Genomic DNA, 17,991 nt, shown 5'->3' with positions numbered 1-17,991 from the left:
TTATGCACTGTTCGTTGTTGCTTTCTATAAGTTGTCTGCACACACACACACACACATTTTTAATTTTTTTAAATCTATTTTGCAAGTCATTCTGAAATTATTAGAGAGATCATATTCTTCCTCAAAAATAAAAGAAATGTTTATGTAAATTAATCAGATTGGCGCAGAACCAGCTTGTGGATGTGAATGTAATCTGGTCGTCACTGACTTGTTACTAAACGAACGAACGAGTAATATAAAGTCAATTTTCATTCCAATCGATTGTAATGACGTATCTTGTCGTCTCACAGGCACACTTGTATCACATGTTAGGTTTAAAGTTTTGTTTGACTCCATCTTGTTTACGTCCTTGAAGGGACATCCTGCAATCATGTTCTCTGTATGAATCAAATAGTATATTTCGAACTATCTAAAGAAATTTTCGTACTTATGCTCCATACGAACTGTATCCTTAAGCACGAATGAAGACTACCTTGTTCCTACCGAAACTCAATAAATTTCTACAAATTCAATCGCAACCAATCACTCACGACCAGCACAGTTCCACGACAAAATCAATACTGACAGACTTTCACTTACGGCGCTAGACATTGATCGCACCCATCAAAGAAGTAATATAGATATCGTAGGAATCGGTTGCCGTGAACATTGGTTCATGCCCCATCCGTTAGAGTGTGTCAGTGTGTTTGTTTGAAAGTCCTTGTTTACCTATGTGGCTCGATGATCGATATATGTTGTAGCATCGTGCCATCTCGAGACTTTGAATAGAAGTGTCTTATTGTCAGTGCCATCTGTACGCAACACTCAGAGGCTTCTACGTAAAGAAAATAATTTAAATTTCTTCTGGGGAAGCATTCCGTATTAAGCAACAAATTTTTATAGGACATGGTAAATTTACTTAAATATATTTAAATTCTGTCGTAATATTTGAAATTATGTATGATGCATTGCACGCGAGAATCATTACGTATGAACGTACACCGATTTTTCATACATATTTTCACACTTTTTCTCGCTATTAAAATGGTTCTGCATTCAATCATTAAATTTTCATGTCTGTTTATATATTTGAGGTCGGAAGGCACTTCTTATTAAATATATAAAAACATCACTTCCATAATTGAGCTATGAATGAATATTTTCTTAGTGGTCGTGGCCGATTGCGCGTCTTCCACTTCGCGACTTTGAGGTCTTCGTGCGTCTTTATTACAAAAGTAATAGCAAAATAAAGTATTAAAATCTTTAACTTACCTGTGGCATTATGTCCATACAAAATTTCAATCAAACCCGACAACTCCTTCTTTGTTCTTCAAACTCGTGCGTAGAACGCCATTTTGAACTTGTTCAGCGCACCCCGATTTCGGTGGTTTGGGTTAACTTAGGTTAGGTTAGGTTATTGGGGAATCTGCCCAGAAGGTTGTGCGCAGTGGTGTCATATCTTTTGCATACCGGGGCACATCTTTAACTTTATTATTGATTGCGGAAAATTAAACGTAGAAATATTTTTAAGAATTCACATTTTAAGGAATAATCTGGTATTTGAGTTACTTTCGTGCCTATTTGGCGCAATCATTTTACAATGGCTGCTTACATGGATACTTTGTAAAGAACTCAACACAACCCACGTCATGATGTTTTTATGCACTGTTCGTTGTTGCTTTCTATAAGTTGTCTGCACACGCACACACACACACACACACATTTTTATTTTTTTCATTTATTTTTCAAGTCATTCTGAAATTACAGAGATCCTATTCTTCATCAAAACATAAAAGAAATGTTTATGTATATAAATCAGATTGGCGCAGAACCAGCTTATGGATGAGAATGTATTCTGGACGTGACTGACGTGTTACTAAAAGAACGAACAAATGTCTTTCGTTGGAGTAAATTTCACGTCTAAATTTATTCCACACGACCGTAATCATACTTCTTGTCGATTCACAGGCACACTAGTATCACATCTTAGATTTATAGTTCTATTTGACTCCAAATTGATTACGTCACTGAAATGACATCCTGCAAACAACATCTCTGTGTGAATCACATAGTAGATTCCGACCCATCTCAAGCAATTTTTCCATCTAATGTTCCAGGTGCACAGTATCTTTCAGCACGATACTACACAAACATGTTCATGTCGAAATTGTGTAATTCCAACTCAAATTCAATCTCAACCAATCACTCATGATCATTACAGCTCCAAGACTCAAGCAATACTGTCACACCTTCACTTACGGCCATATAGAACTAATATAGATTTCGTTGTAATCGGTCGCCGTGAACTTTGGATTCATTGCGCTTTCCGGTAGAGAGTGTCAGTGTGTAGGCTTTGAATGTCCTTGAAAAATTATGTAGCAGGATAATCGATATATGTAGTTGAAGCATCTGGCCGTCTTCAGACCTTCAGCAGATTTGTCTTAGGGTCAGTGCCTTCTTTACGTCAAATTGGGTTGCTGGTAATTAATGCATATATTTTAGTACATTTACTTGGAGAAGCATTTCATTTTTCACTCTAAGTTATTACGGTACATACAGTTATTCAGATCAAGATTTTTCGATTTAGATGTAACATCTATATTTACGTATGATGAATTTTATACGCGTTTCATTAAGTATGAAACTGCAAAGATATTTAAATTTATGTCCAATTTCCGTTTTCTCGGTATAAGTATTATTATGCATCCAATCTCTAAAAATATCTTTCTAATGGTATATTTATTGTATGGTTTATTCAACAAATTTCTTGCTCCTCTGTCTGTCGCCTCCCTTTAATTACGTAAATAGATAATATTCAGGAAATTTCTTTTTCTTAATGTGGTACATGTGTGAATAACATTTAATACATATAAACTTAATTGAAGTCACAGAAACGTTATTTTTTGTCGATCCATGTTAACGTGTGAAGGCTGATTTTAAGGTGAATACAAATATGCATGAAGAAGACATGTTTTTGGTGACAATTTTCAAACCTCGACTAACCTCCGTCGTTATAGATATCAGACTACTTTAAGGTGCAATAGATTTCAGTAAGGGGAGTATGAATTGATATGGATGAAATGCTTATTGTTCTAAGTGTATCTTTTCTTATGGAACCCTCCTGTTGCGGGGATGTCTTCAACTGACGGCAATATTTGTGTGAAAATTATTATACGTAGTCATTTTTACTCCAAAGATGGTTCAATTTCCCTACAAACACAAATTCTTTCGATATCGGTTTTAAAATGAATCATGGTTTGTGTGTTGGCTTTATCGGTGAGGGTTTTGGAATTTTGAGTAGATAGCCTTTTTACCGACTGGGCTACTGTTACGTGTCCGTTATGTTTACTGGTGATTTGCTCACAGGTCGCAGCACAATATGTTCGAACAACAGTTTTTCTTATAGAATGACACTTACCTCTCCGATTTCCTCTGAGAATTCGATTGTTCCTCAGTATTCGATAAGTTTCCATCGAATGGTGTATGTAAGTTAATTTTGTTTTGTTTCTAATTTAGTTTGATTATGATCTCTGTAATTTTTGTGTAACTGCAGAGGTGTGAGAACACAATGTTGTTTAATGTTTTGATGCTGTTGAAAAATAATTTCTTTCACACTATACCGTTTTTAAGTATTGTAGGTTCTGAGGTTAGATATCTTAATGTATTGCACCATGGGTTACATCGCTTAAAAGTGCAATAAATACCGGTAGAGACTGAGGAACAACTATTCCATGAAAATGCTACTTGGTTTATATTGCTGGTTTTATTTACAATTCCTATTCTTTACTCGAATCATATGAAACCCTAAAGACAGGCCAATAATTGTACTGTGGAGACATTTTATGTTGAAGAAGACTGAGTTTTCTACTTATATACTTCTTGCTTTTAATGTGCATAACAGTAATTAATAATATTTTTCCTGTCTTCTTTCAGAACAATCCTCAATATGGAAATAAAAGGAAGTGAATGGATAACAGAAGACACGAAGAAGAGCAATATTCACATAGGACAGAAAAATCCCCATGCTGTGTCAGGGGAGCAAACAAAAAAGAATATAGCAAAGAGAAAAGGAGGAGAAAAGTTACTGGAAGGAGGAAAGAGTAATGATATTGAACAAGAACCAAAACAGAAGAGAAAGAAGAAGAAAAATAAGGCAAAGAAAGCCCAGAAGATGCAAGCAGTGCAAAAATCAGACAGAAACATAGAAAAATGTATCAGTTATCTAAAAAGATGGCATGAAGATCGACAGAACTGGAAGTTTGAAAAGTTAAGACAGATATGGTTATTACAAAATATGCTTGATCCTTCAAAGGTGAGTAGAAAGAGTTTGTTGCAGTTGCATTGTTACATATTTTGTTGTTTTGAATTATTGACTGATGAATGCCTCCTCTCTGGAGGATTATCTTATAGACATTGAACCCATCATTGGAATGCATTGCAAGTGTTTAACTATTCTTTTGCTGAACCCTTAACTGGACTACAGTATTGCAGAAGACAGTTTTAACTCCGTCAGTACTGTGCTTGCATTTGAGTTCAGACTGTGTTAACAGAAATGGAATCTTTTTTGTGATGGGGAAGCGAAAATTGGTGGAATTAAGTTTATAAAATGTTATTGAGGCTGAGGTGTAATGTGCAATGCATGGGAGTGGGCTTCAAAATATTATTATTAATACTATTGTCATTAATTCTTAATTCAAGTGAGCCTACAATAGCTAGTGTATGTAAGTAAATAGATTATTTTGTCATTAGACCACAATCTGACTTTTCTCCTTCCCTCTATCTTGGACACCTATGCAAATTGGACACATTTTCGTGGAACCCCAAGTGTCCAACTTAGAGACGTTTTACTGTATTGCTGTTTATAGCTAAGTATAATGTTTTTGTACCACGCTCATTTTTATAGAATATGTTACTGCAAAGTTCTTGTTACTGGAAAGTGAGGATTTTTTAAAAGTATTTTACATTGAACAATTTTGTAATTTAGCTTCTTTAAACTTATGGATGTTATTAATTGTACATTGAATAGCATTATAAAGTGAGTGGTCTTGGTCTGCTTTAATCCACTTTGATCATTTTCCTGCCTCATTCATTGTTTAGTTCTGTTTGTGGGGTTTTAGCTGGGTTTTTTTTATTATTTCAAAGCAGGTTTTGATAAACACATGTCTGTACATGAATCTTACACGTTTTCATGTCTTGGGAGTAGTTCATTTGACAATCAGTCAAATCTTTGAACTCCCAAATGTTTTGTCATGTTTTGATTAAATGTCGCCTAGGAGACATCTTACTGCTAGTTATCAGATGATGCTAATGACTGTTGTACTTTCAATTCCAATCACATTCAACTCACCACACTTCTGTTCTCTCCATTCTTTTTGGAAAGCCATTTCAATGTGAATTATGTGCATGACAGTAGAGTGATTATTCTTGTAAAACCAGTTTTTGAACATACCCACAAAATACATGTGCAAAGTCCTGAAATCAGTACAGTCCTGTCCCAGATGTAATCACTCAATTCAAAAGTGGCATCTGAAGTGAAATGAATAAGAATAAAAATTCCTCATCCCATTGAGACATACCAAACTGTTTTGTTATTAAGGTTCCAGATTCAAGTTTCAAAATACTAGTGGACTATATTTCTGGCACTCGAGGGCATGCAAGACAGATGATTGTGGAAAAGACTATGAAAGTGATAAAAGCAATGGAGCTATGGTCAAAACTCTCAGAAGAAGGTTTGAAAGAGGAAGATATTGCTATCCAAGTCCCAGATGGAAAAGTTCCAGAAGTGATGTACGAACGGTCAAGATCAATTCTTCAATCTCTTGATGATGTGTAATAAGTTACTTTCTAATAAAAATCATCTGTGCAAAGAGTGTTTCACATCCTCCCACCATTTATTGATATATATATTTACAGTAGAACTTTGTAGTGTAGAGTTTTCTTTCATAGTATCTCAAATCATGACAGCTGGGAAAACGTAAGTACAATGTACAAATGGCATATTTGAAAAAGTCCTGAATCTTTGCTGCATGCCAAAGTTAATTATGTTGCTTGCAAGTAAGTTTTCTCTTTCAGCTTTTAATAATGCTGCAGTGCTGATGTTATGTTGTACTCGGACAATGTTAATATGATTACATGGTTTCTCATCATATACTGGAAGGAGATATATACACTTGTAATAAAGTCCCTGCTATTGGTTGAAAATAAGTTACTATCAATCAGTTTTATGAATTAGCTGGTCTACAAACTTCCTAAGCTTGTCAATATCCTGTAAACCAACCAGTCGTTCTTGCACTTTTCCATTCTTAATAGCAACAAGAGCTGGAACAGAACCCACCTGTAAAGAAATTGTAAATATGTTATAATATCAAGAATGTTTGTAACATCACAACCAACTACACTGATATCCTCAGATTTACAAATGTCATGTGTTTTGAGCATTATTTAATGATTATGGGTACATTTCTCAATAATAAAACACTTTCTTGTCCATGTAATGTTAAGTACTTGATTGGTGTAGTGATGGTGTTTGCAATTTTTATTTATATATGTGCAAATTCAGATTTTTAGTTCAAAATTATATATTAAGAAATATGTGAAAAAAGAAATGTGCATCAAAAGGGTTGCAGGCAATGTAGCAAAACATCCATTTTAATTTTAATTACTTCCACAATAGTACCTCATAATCCAAGGCCAACTCTGTATTTTCGTCAATATCCACTTTTGCGAGTAGTACCTTCCCTTTCTTTTCAGCAATGACAGATTCAAGGCGTGGTGTCAGCATTTTGCATGGATTGCACCATCTGTAATGGAACATGCTATTAATTTTACACTTCACTCTACTGCAATCTACCAGTTTATTCATAAGTGGCTTGGGAATAATTTGCTTCCACACACTTTCTGAGAGTCGGTTATTACTGATTATGTGGCTGTTTCATGCTCGGCAATTAGATTCATAGGTAGCCCTGATGATGGAAATAATGTTTCTCCGAATCGTTGGTATCTACCCGAGTCTACATAGCGTCACAACCCAAAACACATCCTCACTGCCGTGGGAACCTAAAATCCCAAACAGCTTATCTTGATAATCAATACAATGTATCAAACGTACGTAGCGAAGAAATCTACGACGACTGGGACCTTACTATTCTTCACTCTTTCTTGAAAATCCTTTTGGTCTTGCACTTTAAACGAATCGAGTCTCACACGACTTGCCACAAAACTTCGTACTGATTCCTTTAGAACAGCTGACGTACGAGTTTCTTTGGTGACATTTCTCAAAACTCCACTCATGAATGCATATGAATGTTGCATGATTGTTTCGAGAATATATTTATACAAAAAAACTATTTATCCTATTCACTGCTTTCTTTTCTTATCAGTGCTACTAACCAAACAAATTTTGAGATGGGCCAACCTGCCAACCTTGATGTACATGATACAAACATCCCCGGCTACAAAATCAGCATGGTTAAGAGTACAGACTTGCCATAGATAACTATCATACCACTACCATCACAGAGAATTAGATCATACTGTTTCCACTGGCACATCTATGGTAGTTTTCTGTCCACTATGTCTTTGTTTACGGCAGGCACTGCAGTTCCGTTTCTGTTCCTGTGAGTTGTTGGGGTTCAGTGGAATAATATGTTTGCAGAAGTATAACTGTAACCCAACTGCAAATAAACATGAAATAATACGGTTGTCTACTGGGTTATAGCGCAGTGTGGAGTATTAGAAGTTTAGAGTTCTGTATGTGTTCTCTCCATACCTCTTGTTTATAATACACTGGATTATTCTCCTGATTACATGAACCAAATATCTTAATACCAACTAACCATGCATTCTTAGATTCTTTCATTTATATAAAAAACGCCTTAAGAGTAATCAGAAAATGTATTTCTCAGTTGGTCTTTAAGGTTATCCCTAGAAACATATCTCAAAAGACACATTTCTGCTGTTTCTGTTTTTATTTAGTTCTCTGCCATACAAGTGTACAAGTACTGGCATCATGTTATGAAACTTTACCATTTCATACTTTGTGGTGGTGTCTCATTAAAATTATAATTGTATCAAGATTTCCTTCTAGGTATAAATCAGGAAAGCTTTCTGTTTATTTGGAATGTTAACACTGCATATTTATAATATGGTATTTACTAGTATTCTCTTGTTGAGTAAGAAATTAAGTAATGAAACATATTCAGAATAATAATAGGACTCAAACAGTACTAATGATATTGCATTTCTAGCACATACTCTGATCAGGCTGGAAAAAACTACAAACAGGATGGCAACTAGTGTCTGCCACATCCCTAATTTTTCTTCTGCTATACTGCCTCATGTGACTAACAGTAAGTGTAGGTTGAAAAGATTTAGTTGTTACTTTTTATTTCATAAATGTTGCTAAAATAAAGAAAATAATAATTTCAAAATGATATCCTAATTGGGATAATTCTGCCTTCACCAGAGTCTTAGGTCCTCAGAAACAGGCTACTTTTGACTGTAAGCAAGCCATGTTTTAGGATTTTCTATCGTAATCTTGTCAGTTGTCTCCTGAGAGATTCCTTTTGTCTGCATTTTTGGTAAGACGTTGTTGAGAATATGTGAATATCCGTGACCACCAAATTTGATCTGGAAAATTAAAAACATGGGTCTCATTTGTCAACTCCAGAACAATGTATCTTTGTGACAGCACTGAAAGACTAATAAACCAGAAGCTATCAGTTATTTTGGTTTTCAGGCCAAAAAACCTTACCAGTCTGTGTTTGGTGTGAATGTCATGGGCTAAAAGAATTCTGTCTTCTTTGCCAGCCTCAATGAGAGAAACCACCTTGTCCATTCTCTGTGCATCAGAAGGCATGTCTACTGTGGGGCTCATCTGATACAGTGAGCATTCAATCCCAAATAAATCAAACTGACAGTAGGTTCCAAGATTAGAGAACTCAAGTAAATCTTCACTCTTAATAATTGTCCCTGAAAAACATGAAAAGTATATGTGAGACTGAGTGAGAGAACAGGAATACAAAGGAGTACACATTTTTAAAATGCATTCTTTGATATTTTGCATGTGTTGTTGCCTTTGATGTTCATTTATTACAGATGCAAGTCTTTTGTTGTAACGATGATCTCAGTACTGATGCTGTATTGCATAGAGTCAAAAATTATTATTTTCATTAACCTCTATTGTCCACACTGTTGGCCATACATCACTCTAGCATTCCTCTAAACCATTGACCTTCTAATGTCCTGTAATATGGGAATTAAATCCCTTAATTCCCATATTATTAATGTTAAATAGTCACATGCTAAAAGTGTTTAAAATATTTTCTGTAATGTACTAATATTCTGCTTGATTTTACATTTTACAGATATTGGATTAAAATATAAAATTTGATTTGGGCTTCATGTAAAGTAAGGTTTATAGCTGATTGGTACATTTTGATCTTCCTGAGACAATTTCACTTCACGTGGGTCATCAACATTAAGTTTCGGTGATAAATGATAGTGCGAACCTCCAATGCTGATTATAGCTTGGATGTCATTCATACACATTTGAAATAACTCACTATCAAGATGCGACATGACTGTCTTCTTCACATTCCCACCAGCTTCTTGAAACAAACGGATTATTTCAAATGGAGCTTCTGGATGTCTCCCTGGATGAAAGCTGACAGGACAACCCAAATGGGCTTGTACTTCTCCAGTGGCTATGATTGCTCGTCTTTCAAAGTCTGGAGCAGTCAAGAATCAAACTTAAGTAAAATTGATGAGAGAGGGAATGCAGAAATTAACTTCTTGCACTTTTTTCAATCATAGCGAAAGTAAAGAAACAGTGGCAAAATTAAAAATACCATCAATATCAGATGTGATATATCAGGGCTGGGAAAGATGTTCATCACAGACTCCTGGTGAACTGCAAATCAATTTTGGGTGGATCACCAATACATGGGAGAACAGTAATCCTTTTTGTTACTTATAATTTATATTAGCTTGCAATGTAAGATGTTGAATTCTTCCACTCTAAGCTAGTTGTCAGTTCTAGTGACCTTCTACTTACTTCAGTGTTACATATCTATATGAATCTGCCTTCTTGAGGAATATAATCTAGTCAAAATATCACTCTTGCATCAGAGACAACTTGGACTTGTGTTTAAAGTTATCAAAAATTACATATTGAAATTCACAAAATTATTTGACTCTGTGCACTGTAAGTCCTCTTCAACTTACTAATTAAATGTGTTTCCATGTGTTAAATATTGTTGTTAGTACAGAATCTTTTTTTTTATTTTTTCATGTTGGTAAAATGTTGTATTATATATAAGTTAGTGTAAATTCTGAAATAAAAATTAGTATTTGAGATTCACATTGTACTTCTCCTCTTTATTATTCACTAACTCATTGCATCATTTTGTGCTGTATAATCTGAGAAATTTACAGCATTATTAAGTAATCCATAAATAAATAACACTCACCATGAAGTGGCCATCCACTTCCCACTTCTCCAATGAAACCACATTTAACATCAGGTTGATCTTCACAGCCATCTGTCAGTTCTTTCAGCATTAAGTTGTACATATTCTCTTGTGACAACTTGAGGACACTTGGAGGCTGAACATAGGAGATGTAATGACCTACATACAGCACACAGTAAGTTAGTATATCAGCTTGTCCATTGTTCTGTTTTTATAGTTTCTTGTACTACCGGCAACAGAAAATGTCTGTACACATGTTACATCTCTAAAATTTCTTAATGTATTTTGATTAAATTTGGTATTATGGGTCTGCACTAAAAGTTATGGGGAAACTTTTATTTTTGGTTCAGTATAACCTCCATTTTGGATGGCATTCTAATGGGGCTTATAAGAGTTCTCAAAAATGGCTCAACATATGAAAAACTGGCCTTAAGTTTTCTACTAAAATTTGTCAGCACATTCCTGGTTTGGTTAACACTGAACAACATTGACAGGCATTAAGTGGGAATTTCTTATTCAAGTGAAAAATTCTTAACTCCTCAAGTTTGACCTTGTGTTACAGAAACTTGTAAAATATAAAAAGAGCTTCAGATATGTTAACCTGATTTTACTGTTCAAATATTGCAAGACAAGAATCTTTATCATTCTGACCTGTACCAGCAATGACATGTACTCCTGTCTTTTGACTCACTTCCTTCATAAACTTAACATTTCTCTGCAGTCCATGGCTTGAGTTTTCCACAACTGATCCACCTCCAAATTGTTTGTACAATGTCATGTCGTACAGAACTGCTGCATGTGTCTCAGCATCATTAAACAAGCAATTGTATTTACTGCTGTAGCTACACCAGTAACAAAAATCAGTTCATTTTAATCACAATCCTATGTCTCAAAATCTTGTGTTGAACTAATCAGTCTCCGAACTTTAAAAGTTGATCACAGTTGTTCTACTCAACCACAAATTCTCATCTATTAAAAATACGTGTAAGCAATAGTGTTTATGCTTTCGTCTATAATTATTTTTGCAGTAATACTGTGGATGACTGTAAATTACTGTCATAACTGTTTAATTCATATTTGTGTTACAAACAAGTATTGTATATGTGATATTAAATATTATACATCCTTGGCTTGGGCCTATGAAGGCACTGTGGATTGCAGAAAAATTCTGTTCTATTCTTTCCTTGGTACTGACAGTATTTTGTTGTGCAGAAACAGAATCATGGTTGAAAATACCTTCTGTGGTGGTGAAAGAAATTTTTACTTATATGCTGATTATTGAAGCCATATGCATTTTCATGCCATGCAGCAACAGAACCCCTAGAGCACTGAATTTATATATTTTATGAAGTCTGTTCCCATGAGTGCAACATGTTCTTATGATGATCCTTATCTTATGATGAAAGTTGGAAAGAATATTAAGCTGGCACCCTTGGGTTTCCATTTTCTTTAACCTAACTTCTATGAATAACAGGTATTTTTCAACCAGCCCTTCTATCCTGAACTTATTTTTAAAACACTAACAAATCTGGTGGTGTTTTAAATGTAGTGGTATTTTTTAACATAATGAACACAAAATAACACTAGGAGAGAAATATATTAACTTACGGATATTGTTTTATAAATCCAACATTATCAAGTGATATTTTATTTTCAAAAAATGACTTAAGCTCCTTGGGTGGTTCAACATACAGCTGCTGAAAATCCATTGAGAAGTGTTCGTGAGTCAAAGTTCGCCCCAGTTCTTCAGGTGAAATCGATCCCAAAACTGAAAGTTAAATACAGATTTGGTATCGGACTAGGTGTTTGGTTATGTTAAATAGTTTATATACACACACAGATACACAATAGGAACCATAAGTAAAGCCAGAATGTAGTTACAGGTTAGAACATTTGATCACTTTATTTTAAAGATTTTTCCAAGATTTTATTTTGTGAAATGTGTATGGGAAGTGCATGCATCATATTTTTAATTCTTTGTGAACATTTAAGAATTTCAGAATTGAAAGGTTGATTTATTTTACATTGATTATAAAATATATGTGAAAAAAGATTGTATAAATAGAAATCTTAAAACAATAATTCATTATATTTTTTTAAATTCTTTAGTGTCAATTTTAATGAAGTCTAAAGATGTTATAATATTAAAAAGTGTACCTGTATGTATTTTACTACCCATTATTGCAGAGTAACAATGTAAGTGTTTAAGCTAATATGAAGAAAGCTTATTCTCAGTTATATATTTCATAAAAGATGTTTAAGGAGGAGAGAGGTTAGAGTTAACTCATTCCTCTGTTATCTCTTAGCAAATAATTCGAAGTTCAGTGATATCAGGCTGCTTATGTAATGTGTGTACAGTTCAAATTCCTGTATTTTTTAAAGGATAATACCCTCAACTTAAAACTCAAATTACTCTCATCTTCATTAAATAGCAGTAATATTAATAGTAATAGTAGCAAGAGCAGAAGTTCAAAGCCTTTTGGATACTGAACCAAGATTATTTAGTTGTCTTTGTACCTTCTCACAGCTATATAGATAATTAAATATCTAAAATTGGAATATAAATGTTTCTTCATGTTACTTGATTATTATTATTATTATTTAATCTTGAACTGAGAAATTGAGATTTGTACTTATTTCCATGGCTACATTTTAACTCAAAGCTGATGTGTAAATTAGAGCTCTAACTCTTTTTGTGTTTTATAATTTACTATAATATATATGTATATATATATATATATATATATATATATATATATAAAATAAAATTTGCTTTAGTTACACTTCATCTTGCATAAGCAATAAGGTTTCATTCTGTTTGCATTTGAGGCCTGCATATGCCTGAATAAAAATTGTAATTTAGTTCATCTACTCTTTGCATATGTCAGCTGATGACTTGATATCATAAAAACTTTGAAGATATTGGAACTATTAATATTACATTTCTTTTAGTGTCTGCACAGTAAGTATAAAGTGAATATATGATGAAGAGATTGGGTTTGCATACAATGAAATCTTCACTGTGATCATGGGTTGAACCTCTGTTGGAGGTAGAGACTGTCTCCAGAATACTGGACATTAATTCCATTCTCAGAACTTTTGCGCCCTTCAACTATTATTTCTTTGTCGCAGTTACTGTCAGTAGTAATTTTATTAAAAGAATTTGTAATGTTTAATTTCTTCAGGTGCATGTATTGGTATATCCTTTCGGCGAAGGGTCGATGGAGGCGGTCACGTAAGGTCACCGCACAGCAGTTTGGGATGTTAATGCTACACCATATTGTTTCTATCGCAAGTGAATTTCCGAGTGGACTTCAATTTATAATCCATGATAAACGACAGAGATAAAAGAATTGATTCAAAGTTATTAATATAAACCGTGCTCGAGAATCTTATGTTGGTAATCTGTAATCGAGACCTCTCCGACAAGTGCTCTTGAAGATAGCTGAAGTGGCTAGCAGACGACGTGGGCTATTTCTTTCTTCCGAGAAACTCTTTACAACATTACTGCAATGTATTACCGGTTTAATAGCTTCACAGGCAGGCTTATCGGCTCAGCTCACATTCAACCTTACTTTCCTATTGTAAGAGCTAATTTGTTACCTTATCTGTACATTCCTAAAGGGCATTCATAGGAGTGAATGTTACTGTATTGTTTAGCGAGTTTTAGAACAAATAACAAAGCTACTAATTTGCCTTAAATTACTACTTAATATAATTATTGAAAAATAAACTTTTGTTCGCCATTTATTAGTTCAGTAATGGGTTCGTACTAATAATCCACTGTAGTTTATATCTTCAAAGTTCATTTTTAATCGCTGTGTGTATATTCTATAAGTACGAGAGAATACCAAGTAATAATTGGCTAGTAGTTCACACACACAGCTCAGGGCGGTGGACTCACGAAGCAGAGCTTTTATAGTATTGTGTGCATGTTTATAGAATCGAATTTATTTACATACCATAGTTCCTTCATAGGCCTAAACCAAAGATGTAGAACAGGTCATATCACAAATACAATACTTGTTTCTAGTACAAGATAAGTAGTTATAACAGCTATTATATAATAGTATGAATTGTACTTTATAATATGTATTGTATTATTATTATTATGACTTTTTCCACATCCTATTGTCATCTCACTGTCTTATGGATCCATGGAATGTAATAAAATATTATTGACAAAATAATTATTATGGGAACCATCACCATTATTACTGACATTTATTTATAAATTCTTCGGTTGAGTAGAAGGAGTGAGATAGGAGATACTCTTTTAACGCTGGCCTAAACATTTTTATTTTGTAGTTTAAACTTTTTATAGTAGGTGGAAGATTATTGAATAACTTAATTCCAGTATAGTAAACTCCTTTTTGATATTTACTGAGGTTAGAAATTGGCACATGAAGGTTGTATCTGAATCTTTTTCTTATATAGTACCAAATTTTACATGCTAGAAGTGGTTTATGAGTTACAACTATCGAAGTAACTGTATTAACGAAACTTGAAAAGCCAATGCCAATAATACCGAAACTAACAATTTATAACAATCCAGAAATAGTTCAGTCCAGTACGCAGAGCTATAAGCCATTTTACTGTGTTCCTATTCAACGTTATTCTCACACATCTTTTAGGTCTCGTAGAGGCTTCCCTTTCAGGATTCTTTATATAAATTTATATTGCCTGTTCAGTCAACATTATATATCCTATCTAAACTTTGATATGCAGTAATTACTATAATTTAGGCTAACATGTTATACTAACCTTGCTGGCTGACTTGGTCTTCAGGATAAGTGTTGTAATAAACACATGGTTAAGATTATTTGAGACCGATGTTACTTTCTTTTTGTATGTCTATGAAAGTAACACGTAAACAGATAAAGTATAAAATTCTCAATTACAGTCGACTGAAAAATGGGCATGTTTGTCAAATAAGGAATTCTAGAATAATCCAGTTTAAGACTGGAAAATATTGAGATGTTAATTTTCTGGGAGAGTGTCTTTTGTTGCAATTCATAAGACATCATAATGCCATAATATCATGTGAAAGTGAATACAATAGAAATTAAGCTGAGATCTTATAATTTTAACATTTCTAACAGAGTGTAAAACTGCTGAACAAGAATGACCCACCAAAGATTGTTTTTCAAGATGCCAGTGTGAAGCCTGTAACACAGACATCTACAAGATATTCATCAACTAATAAAAGTGATCTGTACGCAGCCCTCAAAAAGAAACAGGCCCTATTCCAGGTAAGATTATTTGAACTCTCCTTTAATCATTATTAAAGACTACAGTGTTTTAACATTGCTATGCCAACTGTAGAATGCGAAGAGTGGTCAATTTGAAAGTCTGTGTCATTCCTAGTGGTGCTGTAACTTGTGATATGCTTGCTGCCATGTGGATAACAACATAAGAAGGAAATATACTGCAGCAAATGTACTGAATGAGAATGTGTCATTGTTTTAAAATCTTGTGAATGAAAACCTTGTACTTACCATAATCTTAGCAGCAGCCATTGAAAGACGTGTCCTGCAATATTGAAAGACATATTCAGATTAAACAAGGTGTTATGTAATAACAGCTGAAGTTCTTAATGCCATTTTGAACCTCACTTCCTAAAGCGTTCACATAGTCTGGTTTATTTCTCTATGCACATTCTGTCTTATACAGGGAGTGTGACGGTCTTTGCTCTTAGTTGAATACTTTTTTATCAAAGCTAGCCTGTAAAGACTTTACAGAACTTGTTGTGATGTTTGCAGGTGTATTGTGTTAAAGAATTTATGAGAAATTTCTTATTCAGATAGTTGTCCAGAGAGGGATTTCAGAATATTTATCATAATCCTTCATGACTGTCTGTTTTTAGTGCATGCTTAAGACAGCATCAGCTTTTATTAGCAATAGAAAGTATACATACATACTATTATATTATAGGGACTGTCATGCAGTAGAATACTATGATTTCTGCTGTTAGACGGACAGATATAATGACAATGTACTTGTGTCTCAGGTGGATGGTCTACAGTAAAAGTTATTCCAGATACACACATACCATATCCAAATTTAATGTTTGCAAAATGTCGCTATTAATTGTTCCATTTATTGATATTTCAAATTGTTATATCACTTCTTATAATCCTTGGAAGTCCCTAATCATGACAGGGTATTCCTGTGTGTTTCAGAAAAATGATGGTGTGCCTATACACCTCAAAGGAGGACCAGTGGACAAAGTTCTGTATGGCATAACTCTTGCATTGTGTGCTGTTGGAACAGTTCTTTCACTCCAGACGCTCTTTGTAATGGCTTATCCTAAGAAAGCCTGAATTGGCAACTTTGCAGTTTCCTTCTCGCTTGTAGCTTCTTGACAGTACTGTGCGAATGGCTATCCTTCCTTGCAGGGAGATGAATATCATAACAAAACTGGCATATAGCATGGTGCAATTTGTTTGTGCTTCATGTCAGTCCCGCTGTCAAGAAAAGTGTGAAGAATTTGAAATTAGCAGCATCCATGTAGAAATGTACTTATTTTTTGAACAGTATGTGATCACATTTTGTACATTAGTTTCAAGTTATAAATGTGGTTATTTTAATAACTTATTTATAATTTTTACATATATTTAATAAATTATTTTATGTTCTGTTTATTCTTATGCAAAACTAGCACCACCAGATCATCTCAAAACAAAGCTCTGTGACAAACTAAGACTATAAATTCATTTTTTGAATCCCCTTCATCATTTTCTGACATGCTACTAAGCTGACATTACTAATGCAGTTGTTTTCCTAATCCATTGTTCCTGTTTAACATCATTCTGTCTGTCTTTCTTTGTGATTTCCATAAGCATTGTGGCAAAAGTTGTGATATAAGATAATGCAAAAATGATAAAAAAGATAATGAAATATATGGCCGAAACCCATGAAATATGTCAAGTGTCGTACCAACTTACACTGGACTGAACTTCTGAGAATATGCATTAAATTTGAAAATTCTTGTTACGCTCCTGAAGTAAGTAACTTGGTAAAATGAACAACAGAATGTAGTAAACTTTTTGACTCTAGTATAAGTTGTGAACAAAAGTGTAAGGTTGTTCTCTTTTTTTTCTTTTCAATATTTAATTTTGATCTGTTATGTCATGTACATTTTGTTATATATTCATGGCTGTGGGTAGAGGGAGGGGAGGAGAAGGGAATAATAGTTTACTTTATCACTGAATTACTTATATCTTTATGGGGAACATATATTTTAAACATGTGCTGTACATATGTGTGATTACGTGTAATAGCTAACCAATTACATTGGGTCACTGACCTCCCATACATGCTACCATGTGCTTTTGTGTTGCTTGTGGTTTACAATTGTCGATATAATTGACATTGTGTTAACACTCCTAGAATTTTTCTCAGTTGCTGGTTTCTGATTCAGTAATTGATATTGAAAATGAACAAAATTGAGTAAAAGTTTATTGTGTCAACTGCAGAATATTCTGTTTAACATTATTGCTCACAATAAAAAGTTGGAAGTCTCTGGTTCGTTGGTATTAAT

General features: G+C 33.9%; 4 protein-coding genes across 14 annotated transcripts in view; 2 read left to right on the top strand and 2 right to left on the bottom strand.

The window, feature by feature from the left end:
• Positions 1 to 5,846, top strand: part of LOC110829882 (uncharacterized) — a 196,097-nt gene extending 190,251 nt beyond the window's left edge. For 3 of the 6 annotated variants that reach the window (XM_022064067.2, XM_022064070.2, XM_087350179.1), the window contains 2 exons: positions 3,913 to 4,291; positions 5,576 to 5,846. In XM_022064067.2, the coding sequence (XP_021919759.2) occupies positions 3,913 to 4,291; positions 5,576 to 5,812 (616 nt within the window). In that variant the 3' untranslated portion in view covers positions 5,813 to 5,846. Of the gene's footprint in view, positions 1 to 3,367; positions 3,465 to 3,489; positions 3,626 to 3,912; positions 4,292 to 5,575 lie in introns of those variants that run through there. The other 3 variants (XM_022064068.2, XM_022064071.2, XM_087350180.1) reach the window with 3 other exon arrangements.
• Positions 5,847 to 7,393, bottom strand: LOC110829883 (thioredoxin, mitochondrial). Of its 2 annotated transcripts, none has more exons than XM_087350181.1 (3): positions 7,369 to 7,393; positions 6,656 to 6,779; positions 5,847 to 6,313 (listed from the first exon to the last, which is right to left on the bottom strand). In XM_087350181.1, the coding sequence occupies exons 2-3, from the start codon at positions 6,758 to 6,760 to the stop codon at positions 6,191 to 6,193; spliced, it is 228 nt and encodes a 75-aa protein (XP_087206307.1). In that variant the 5' UTR covers positions 6,761 to 6,779; positions 7,369 to 7,393; the 3' UTR covers positions 5,847 to 6,190. The 2 variants fall into 2 exon arrangements, with proteins under 2 accessions (XP_087206307.1, XP_021919764.1); XM_022064072.2 differs by lacking the exon at positions 7,369 to 7,393 and adding an exon at positions 7,088 to 7,360.
• A 534-nt stretch (positions 7,394 to 7,927) lies between these two features.
• LOC110829880 (phosphotriesterase-related protein) lies at positions 7,928 to 13,647 on the bottom strand. 5 transcript variants are annotated; one of them, XM_022064062.2, is made up of 7 exons: positions 12,606 to 12,927; positions 12,057 to 12,216; positions 11,100 to 11,290; positions 10,449 to 10,607; positions 9,543 to 9,707; positions 8,732 to 8,949; positions 7,928 to 8,607 (listed from the first exon to the last, which is right to left on the bottom strand). In XM_022064062.2, exons 1-7 carry the CDS (start codon positions 12,625 to 12,627, stop codon positions 8,467 to 8,469), a joined length of 1,056 nt encoding a protein of 351 aa, XP_021919754.1. In that variant the 5' UTR covers positions 12,628 to 12,927; the 3' UTR covers positions 7,928 to 8,466. The 5 variants fall into 5 exon arrangements, with proteins under 5 accessions (XP_021919754.1, XP_087206303.1, XP_087206300.1 ...); XM_087350177.1 differs by lacking the exon at positions 12,606 to 12,927 and adding an exon at positions 13,456 to 13,647 and having other exon boundaries at positions 7,928 to 8,949; XM_087350174.1 differs by having other exon boundaries at positions 7,928 to 8,949.
• Positions 13,648 to 13,827: 180 nt separating this feature from the next.
• On the top strand, positions 13,828 to 17,086 carry LOC110829866 (cytochrome c oxidase subunit 7A1, mitochondrial). Its single transcript, XM_022064035.2, has 3 exons — positions 13,828 to 14,032; positions 15,551 to 15,700; positions 16,631 to 17,086. Exons 1-3 carry the CDS (start codon positions 13,961 to 13,963, stop codon positions 16,769 to 16,771), a joined length of 363 nt encoding a protein of 120 aa, XP_021919727.1. The 5' UTR covers positions 13,828 to 13,960; the 3' UTR covers positions 16,772 to 17,086.
• Positions 17,087 to 17,991: the final 905 nt, after the last annotated feature.

The sequence above is a fragment of the Zootermopsis nevadensis genome, unplaced genomic scaffold (assembly GCF_977971745.1).
Source record: "Zootermopsis nevadensis isolate Lab colony 2312 unplaced genomic scaffold, Znev_1.0 Znev_ptg000017l, whole genome shotgun sequence".
In the NCBI taxonomy this organism is placed as follows: Eukaryota; Metazoa; Arthropoda; class Insecta; order Blattodea; family Termopsidae; genus Zootermopsis; species Zootermopsis nevadensis.
Note: the sequence above shows the minus strand (reverse complement) of the source record. Positions and strands in the feature narration are given on the sequence as shown.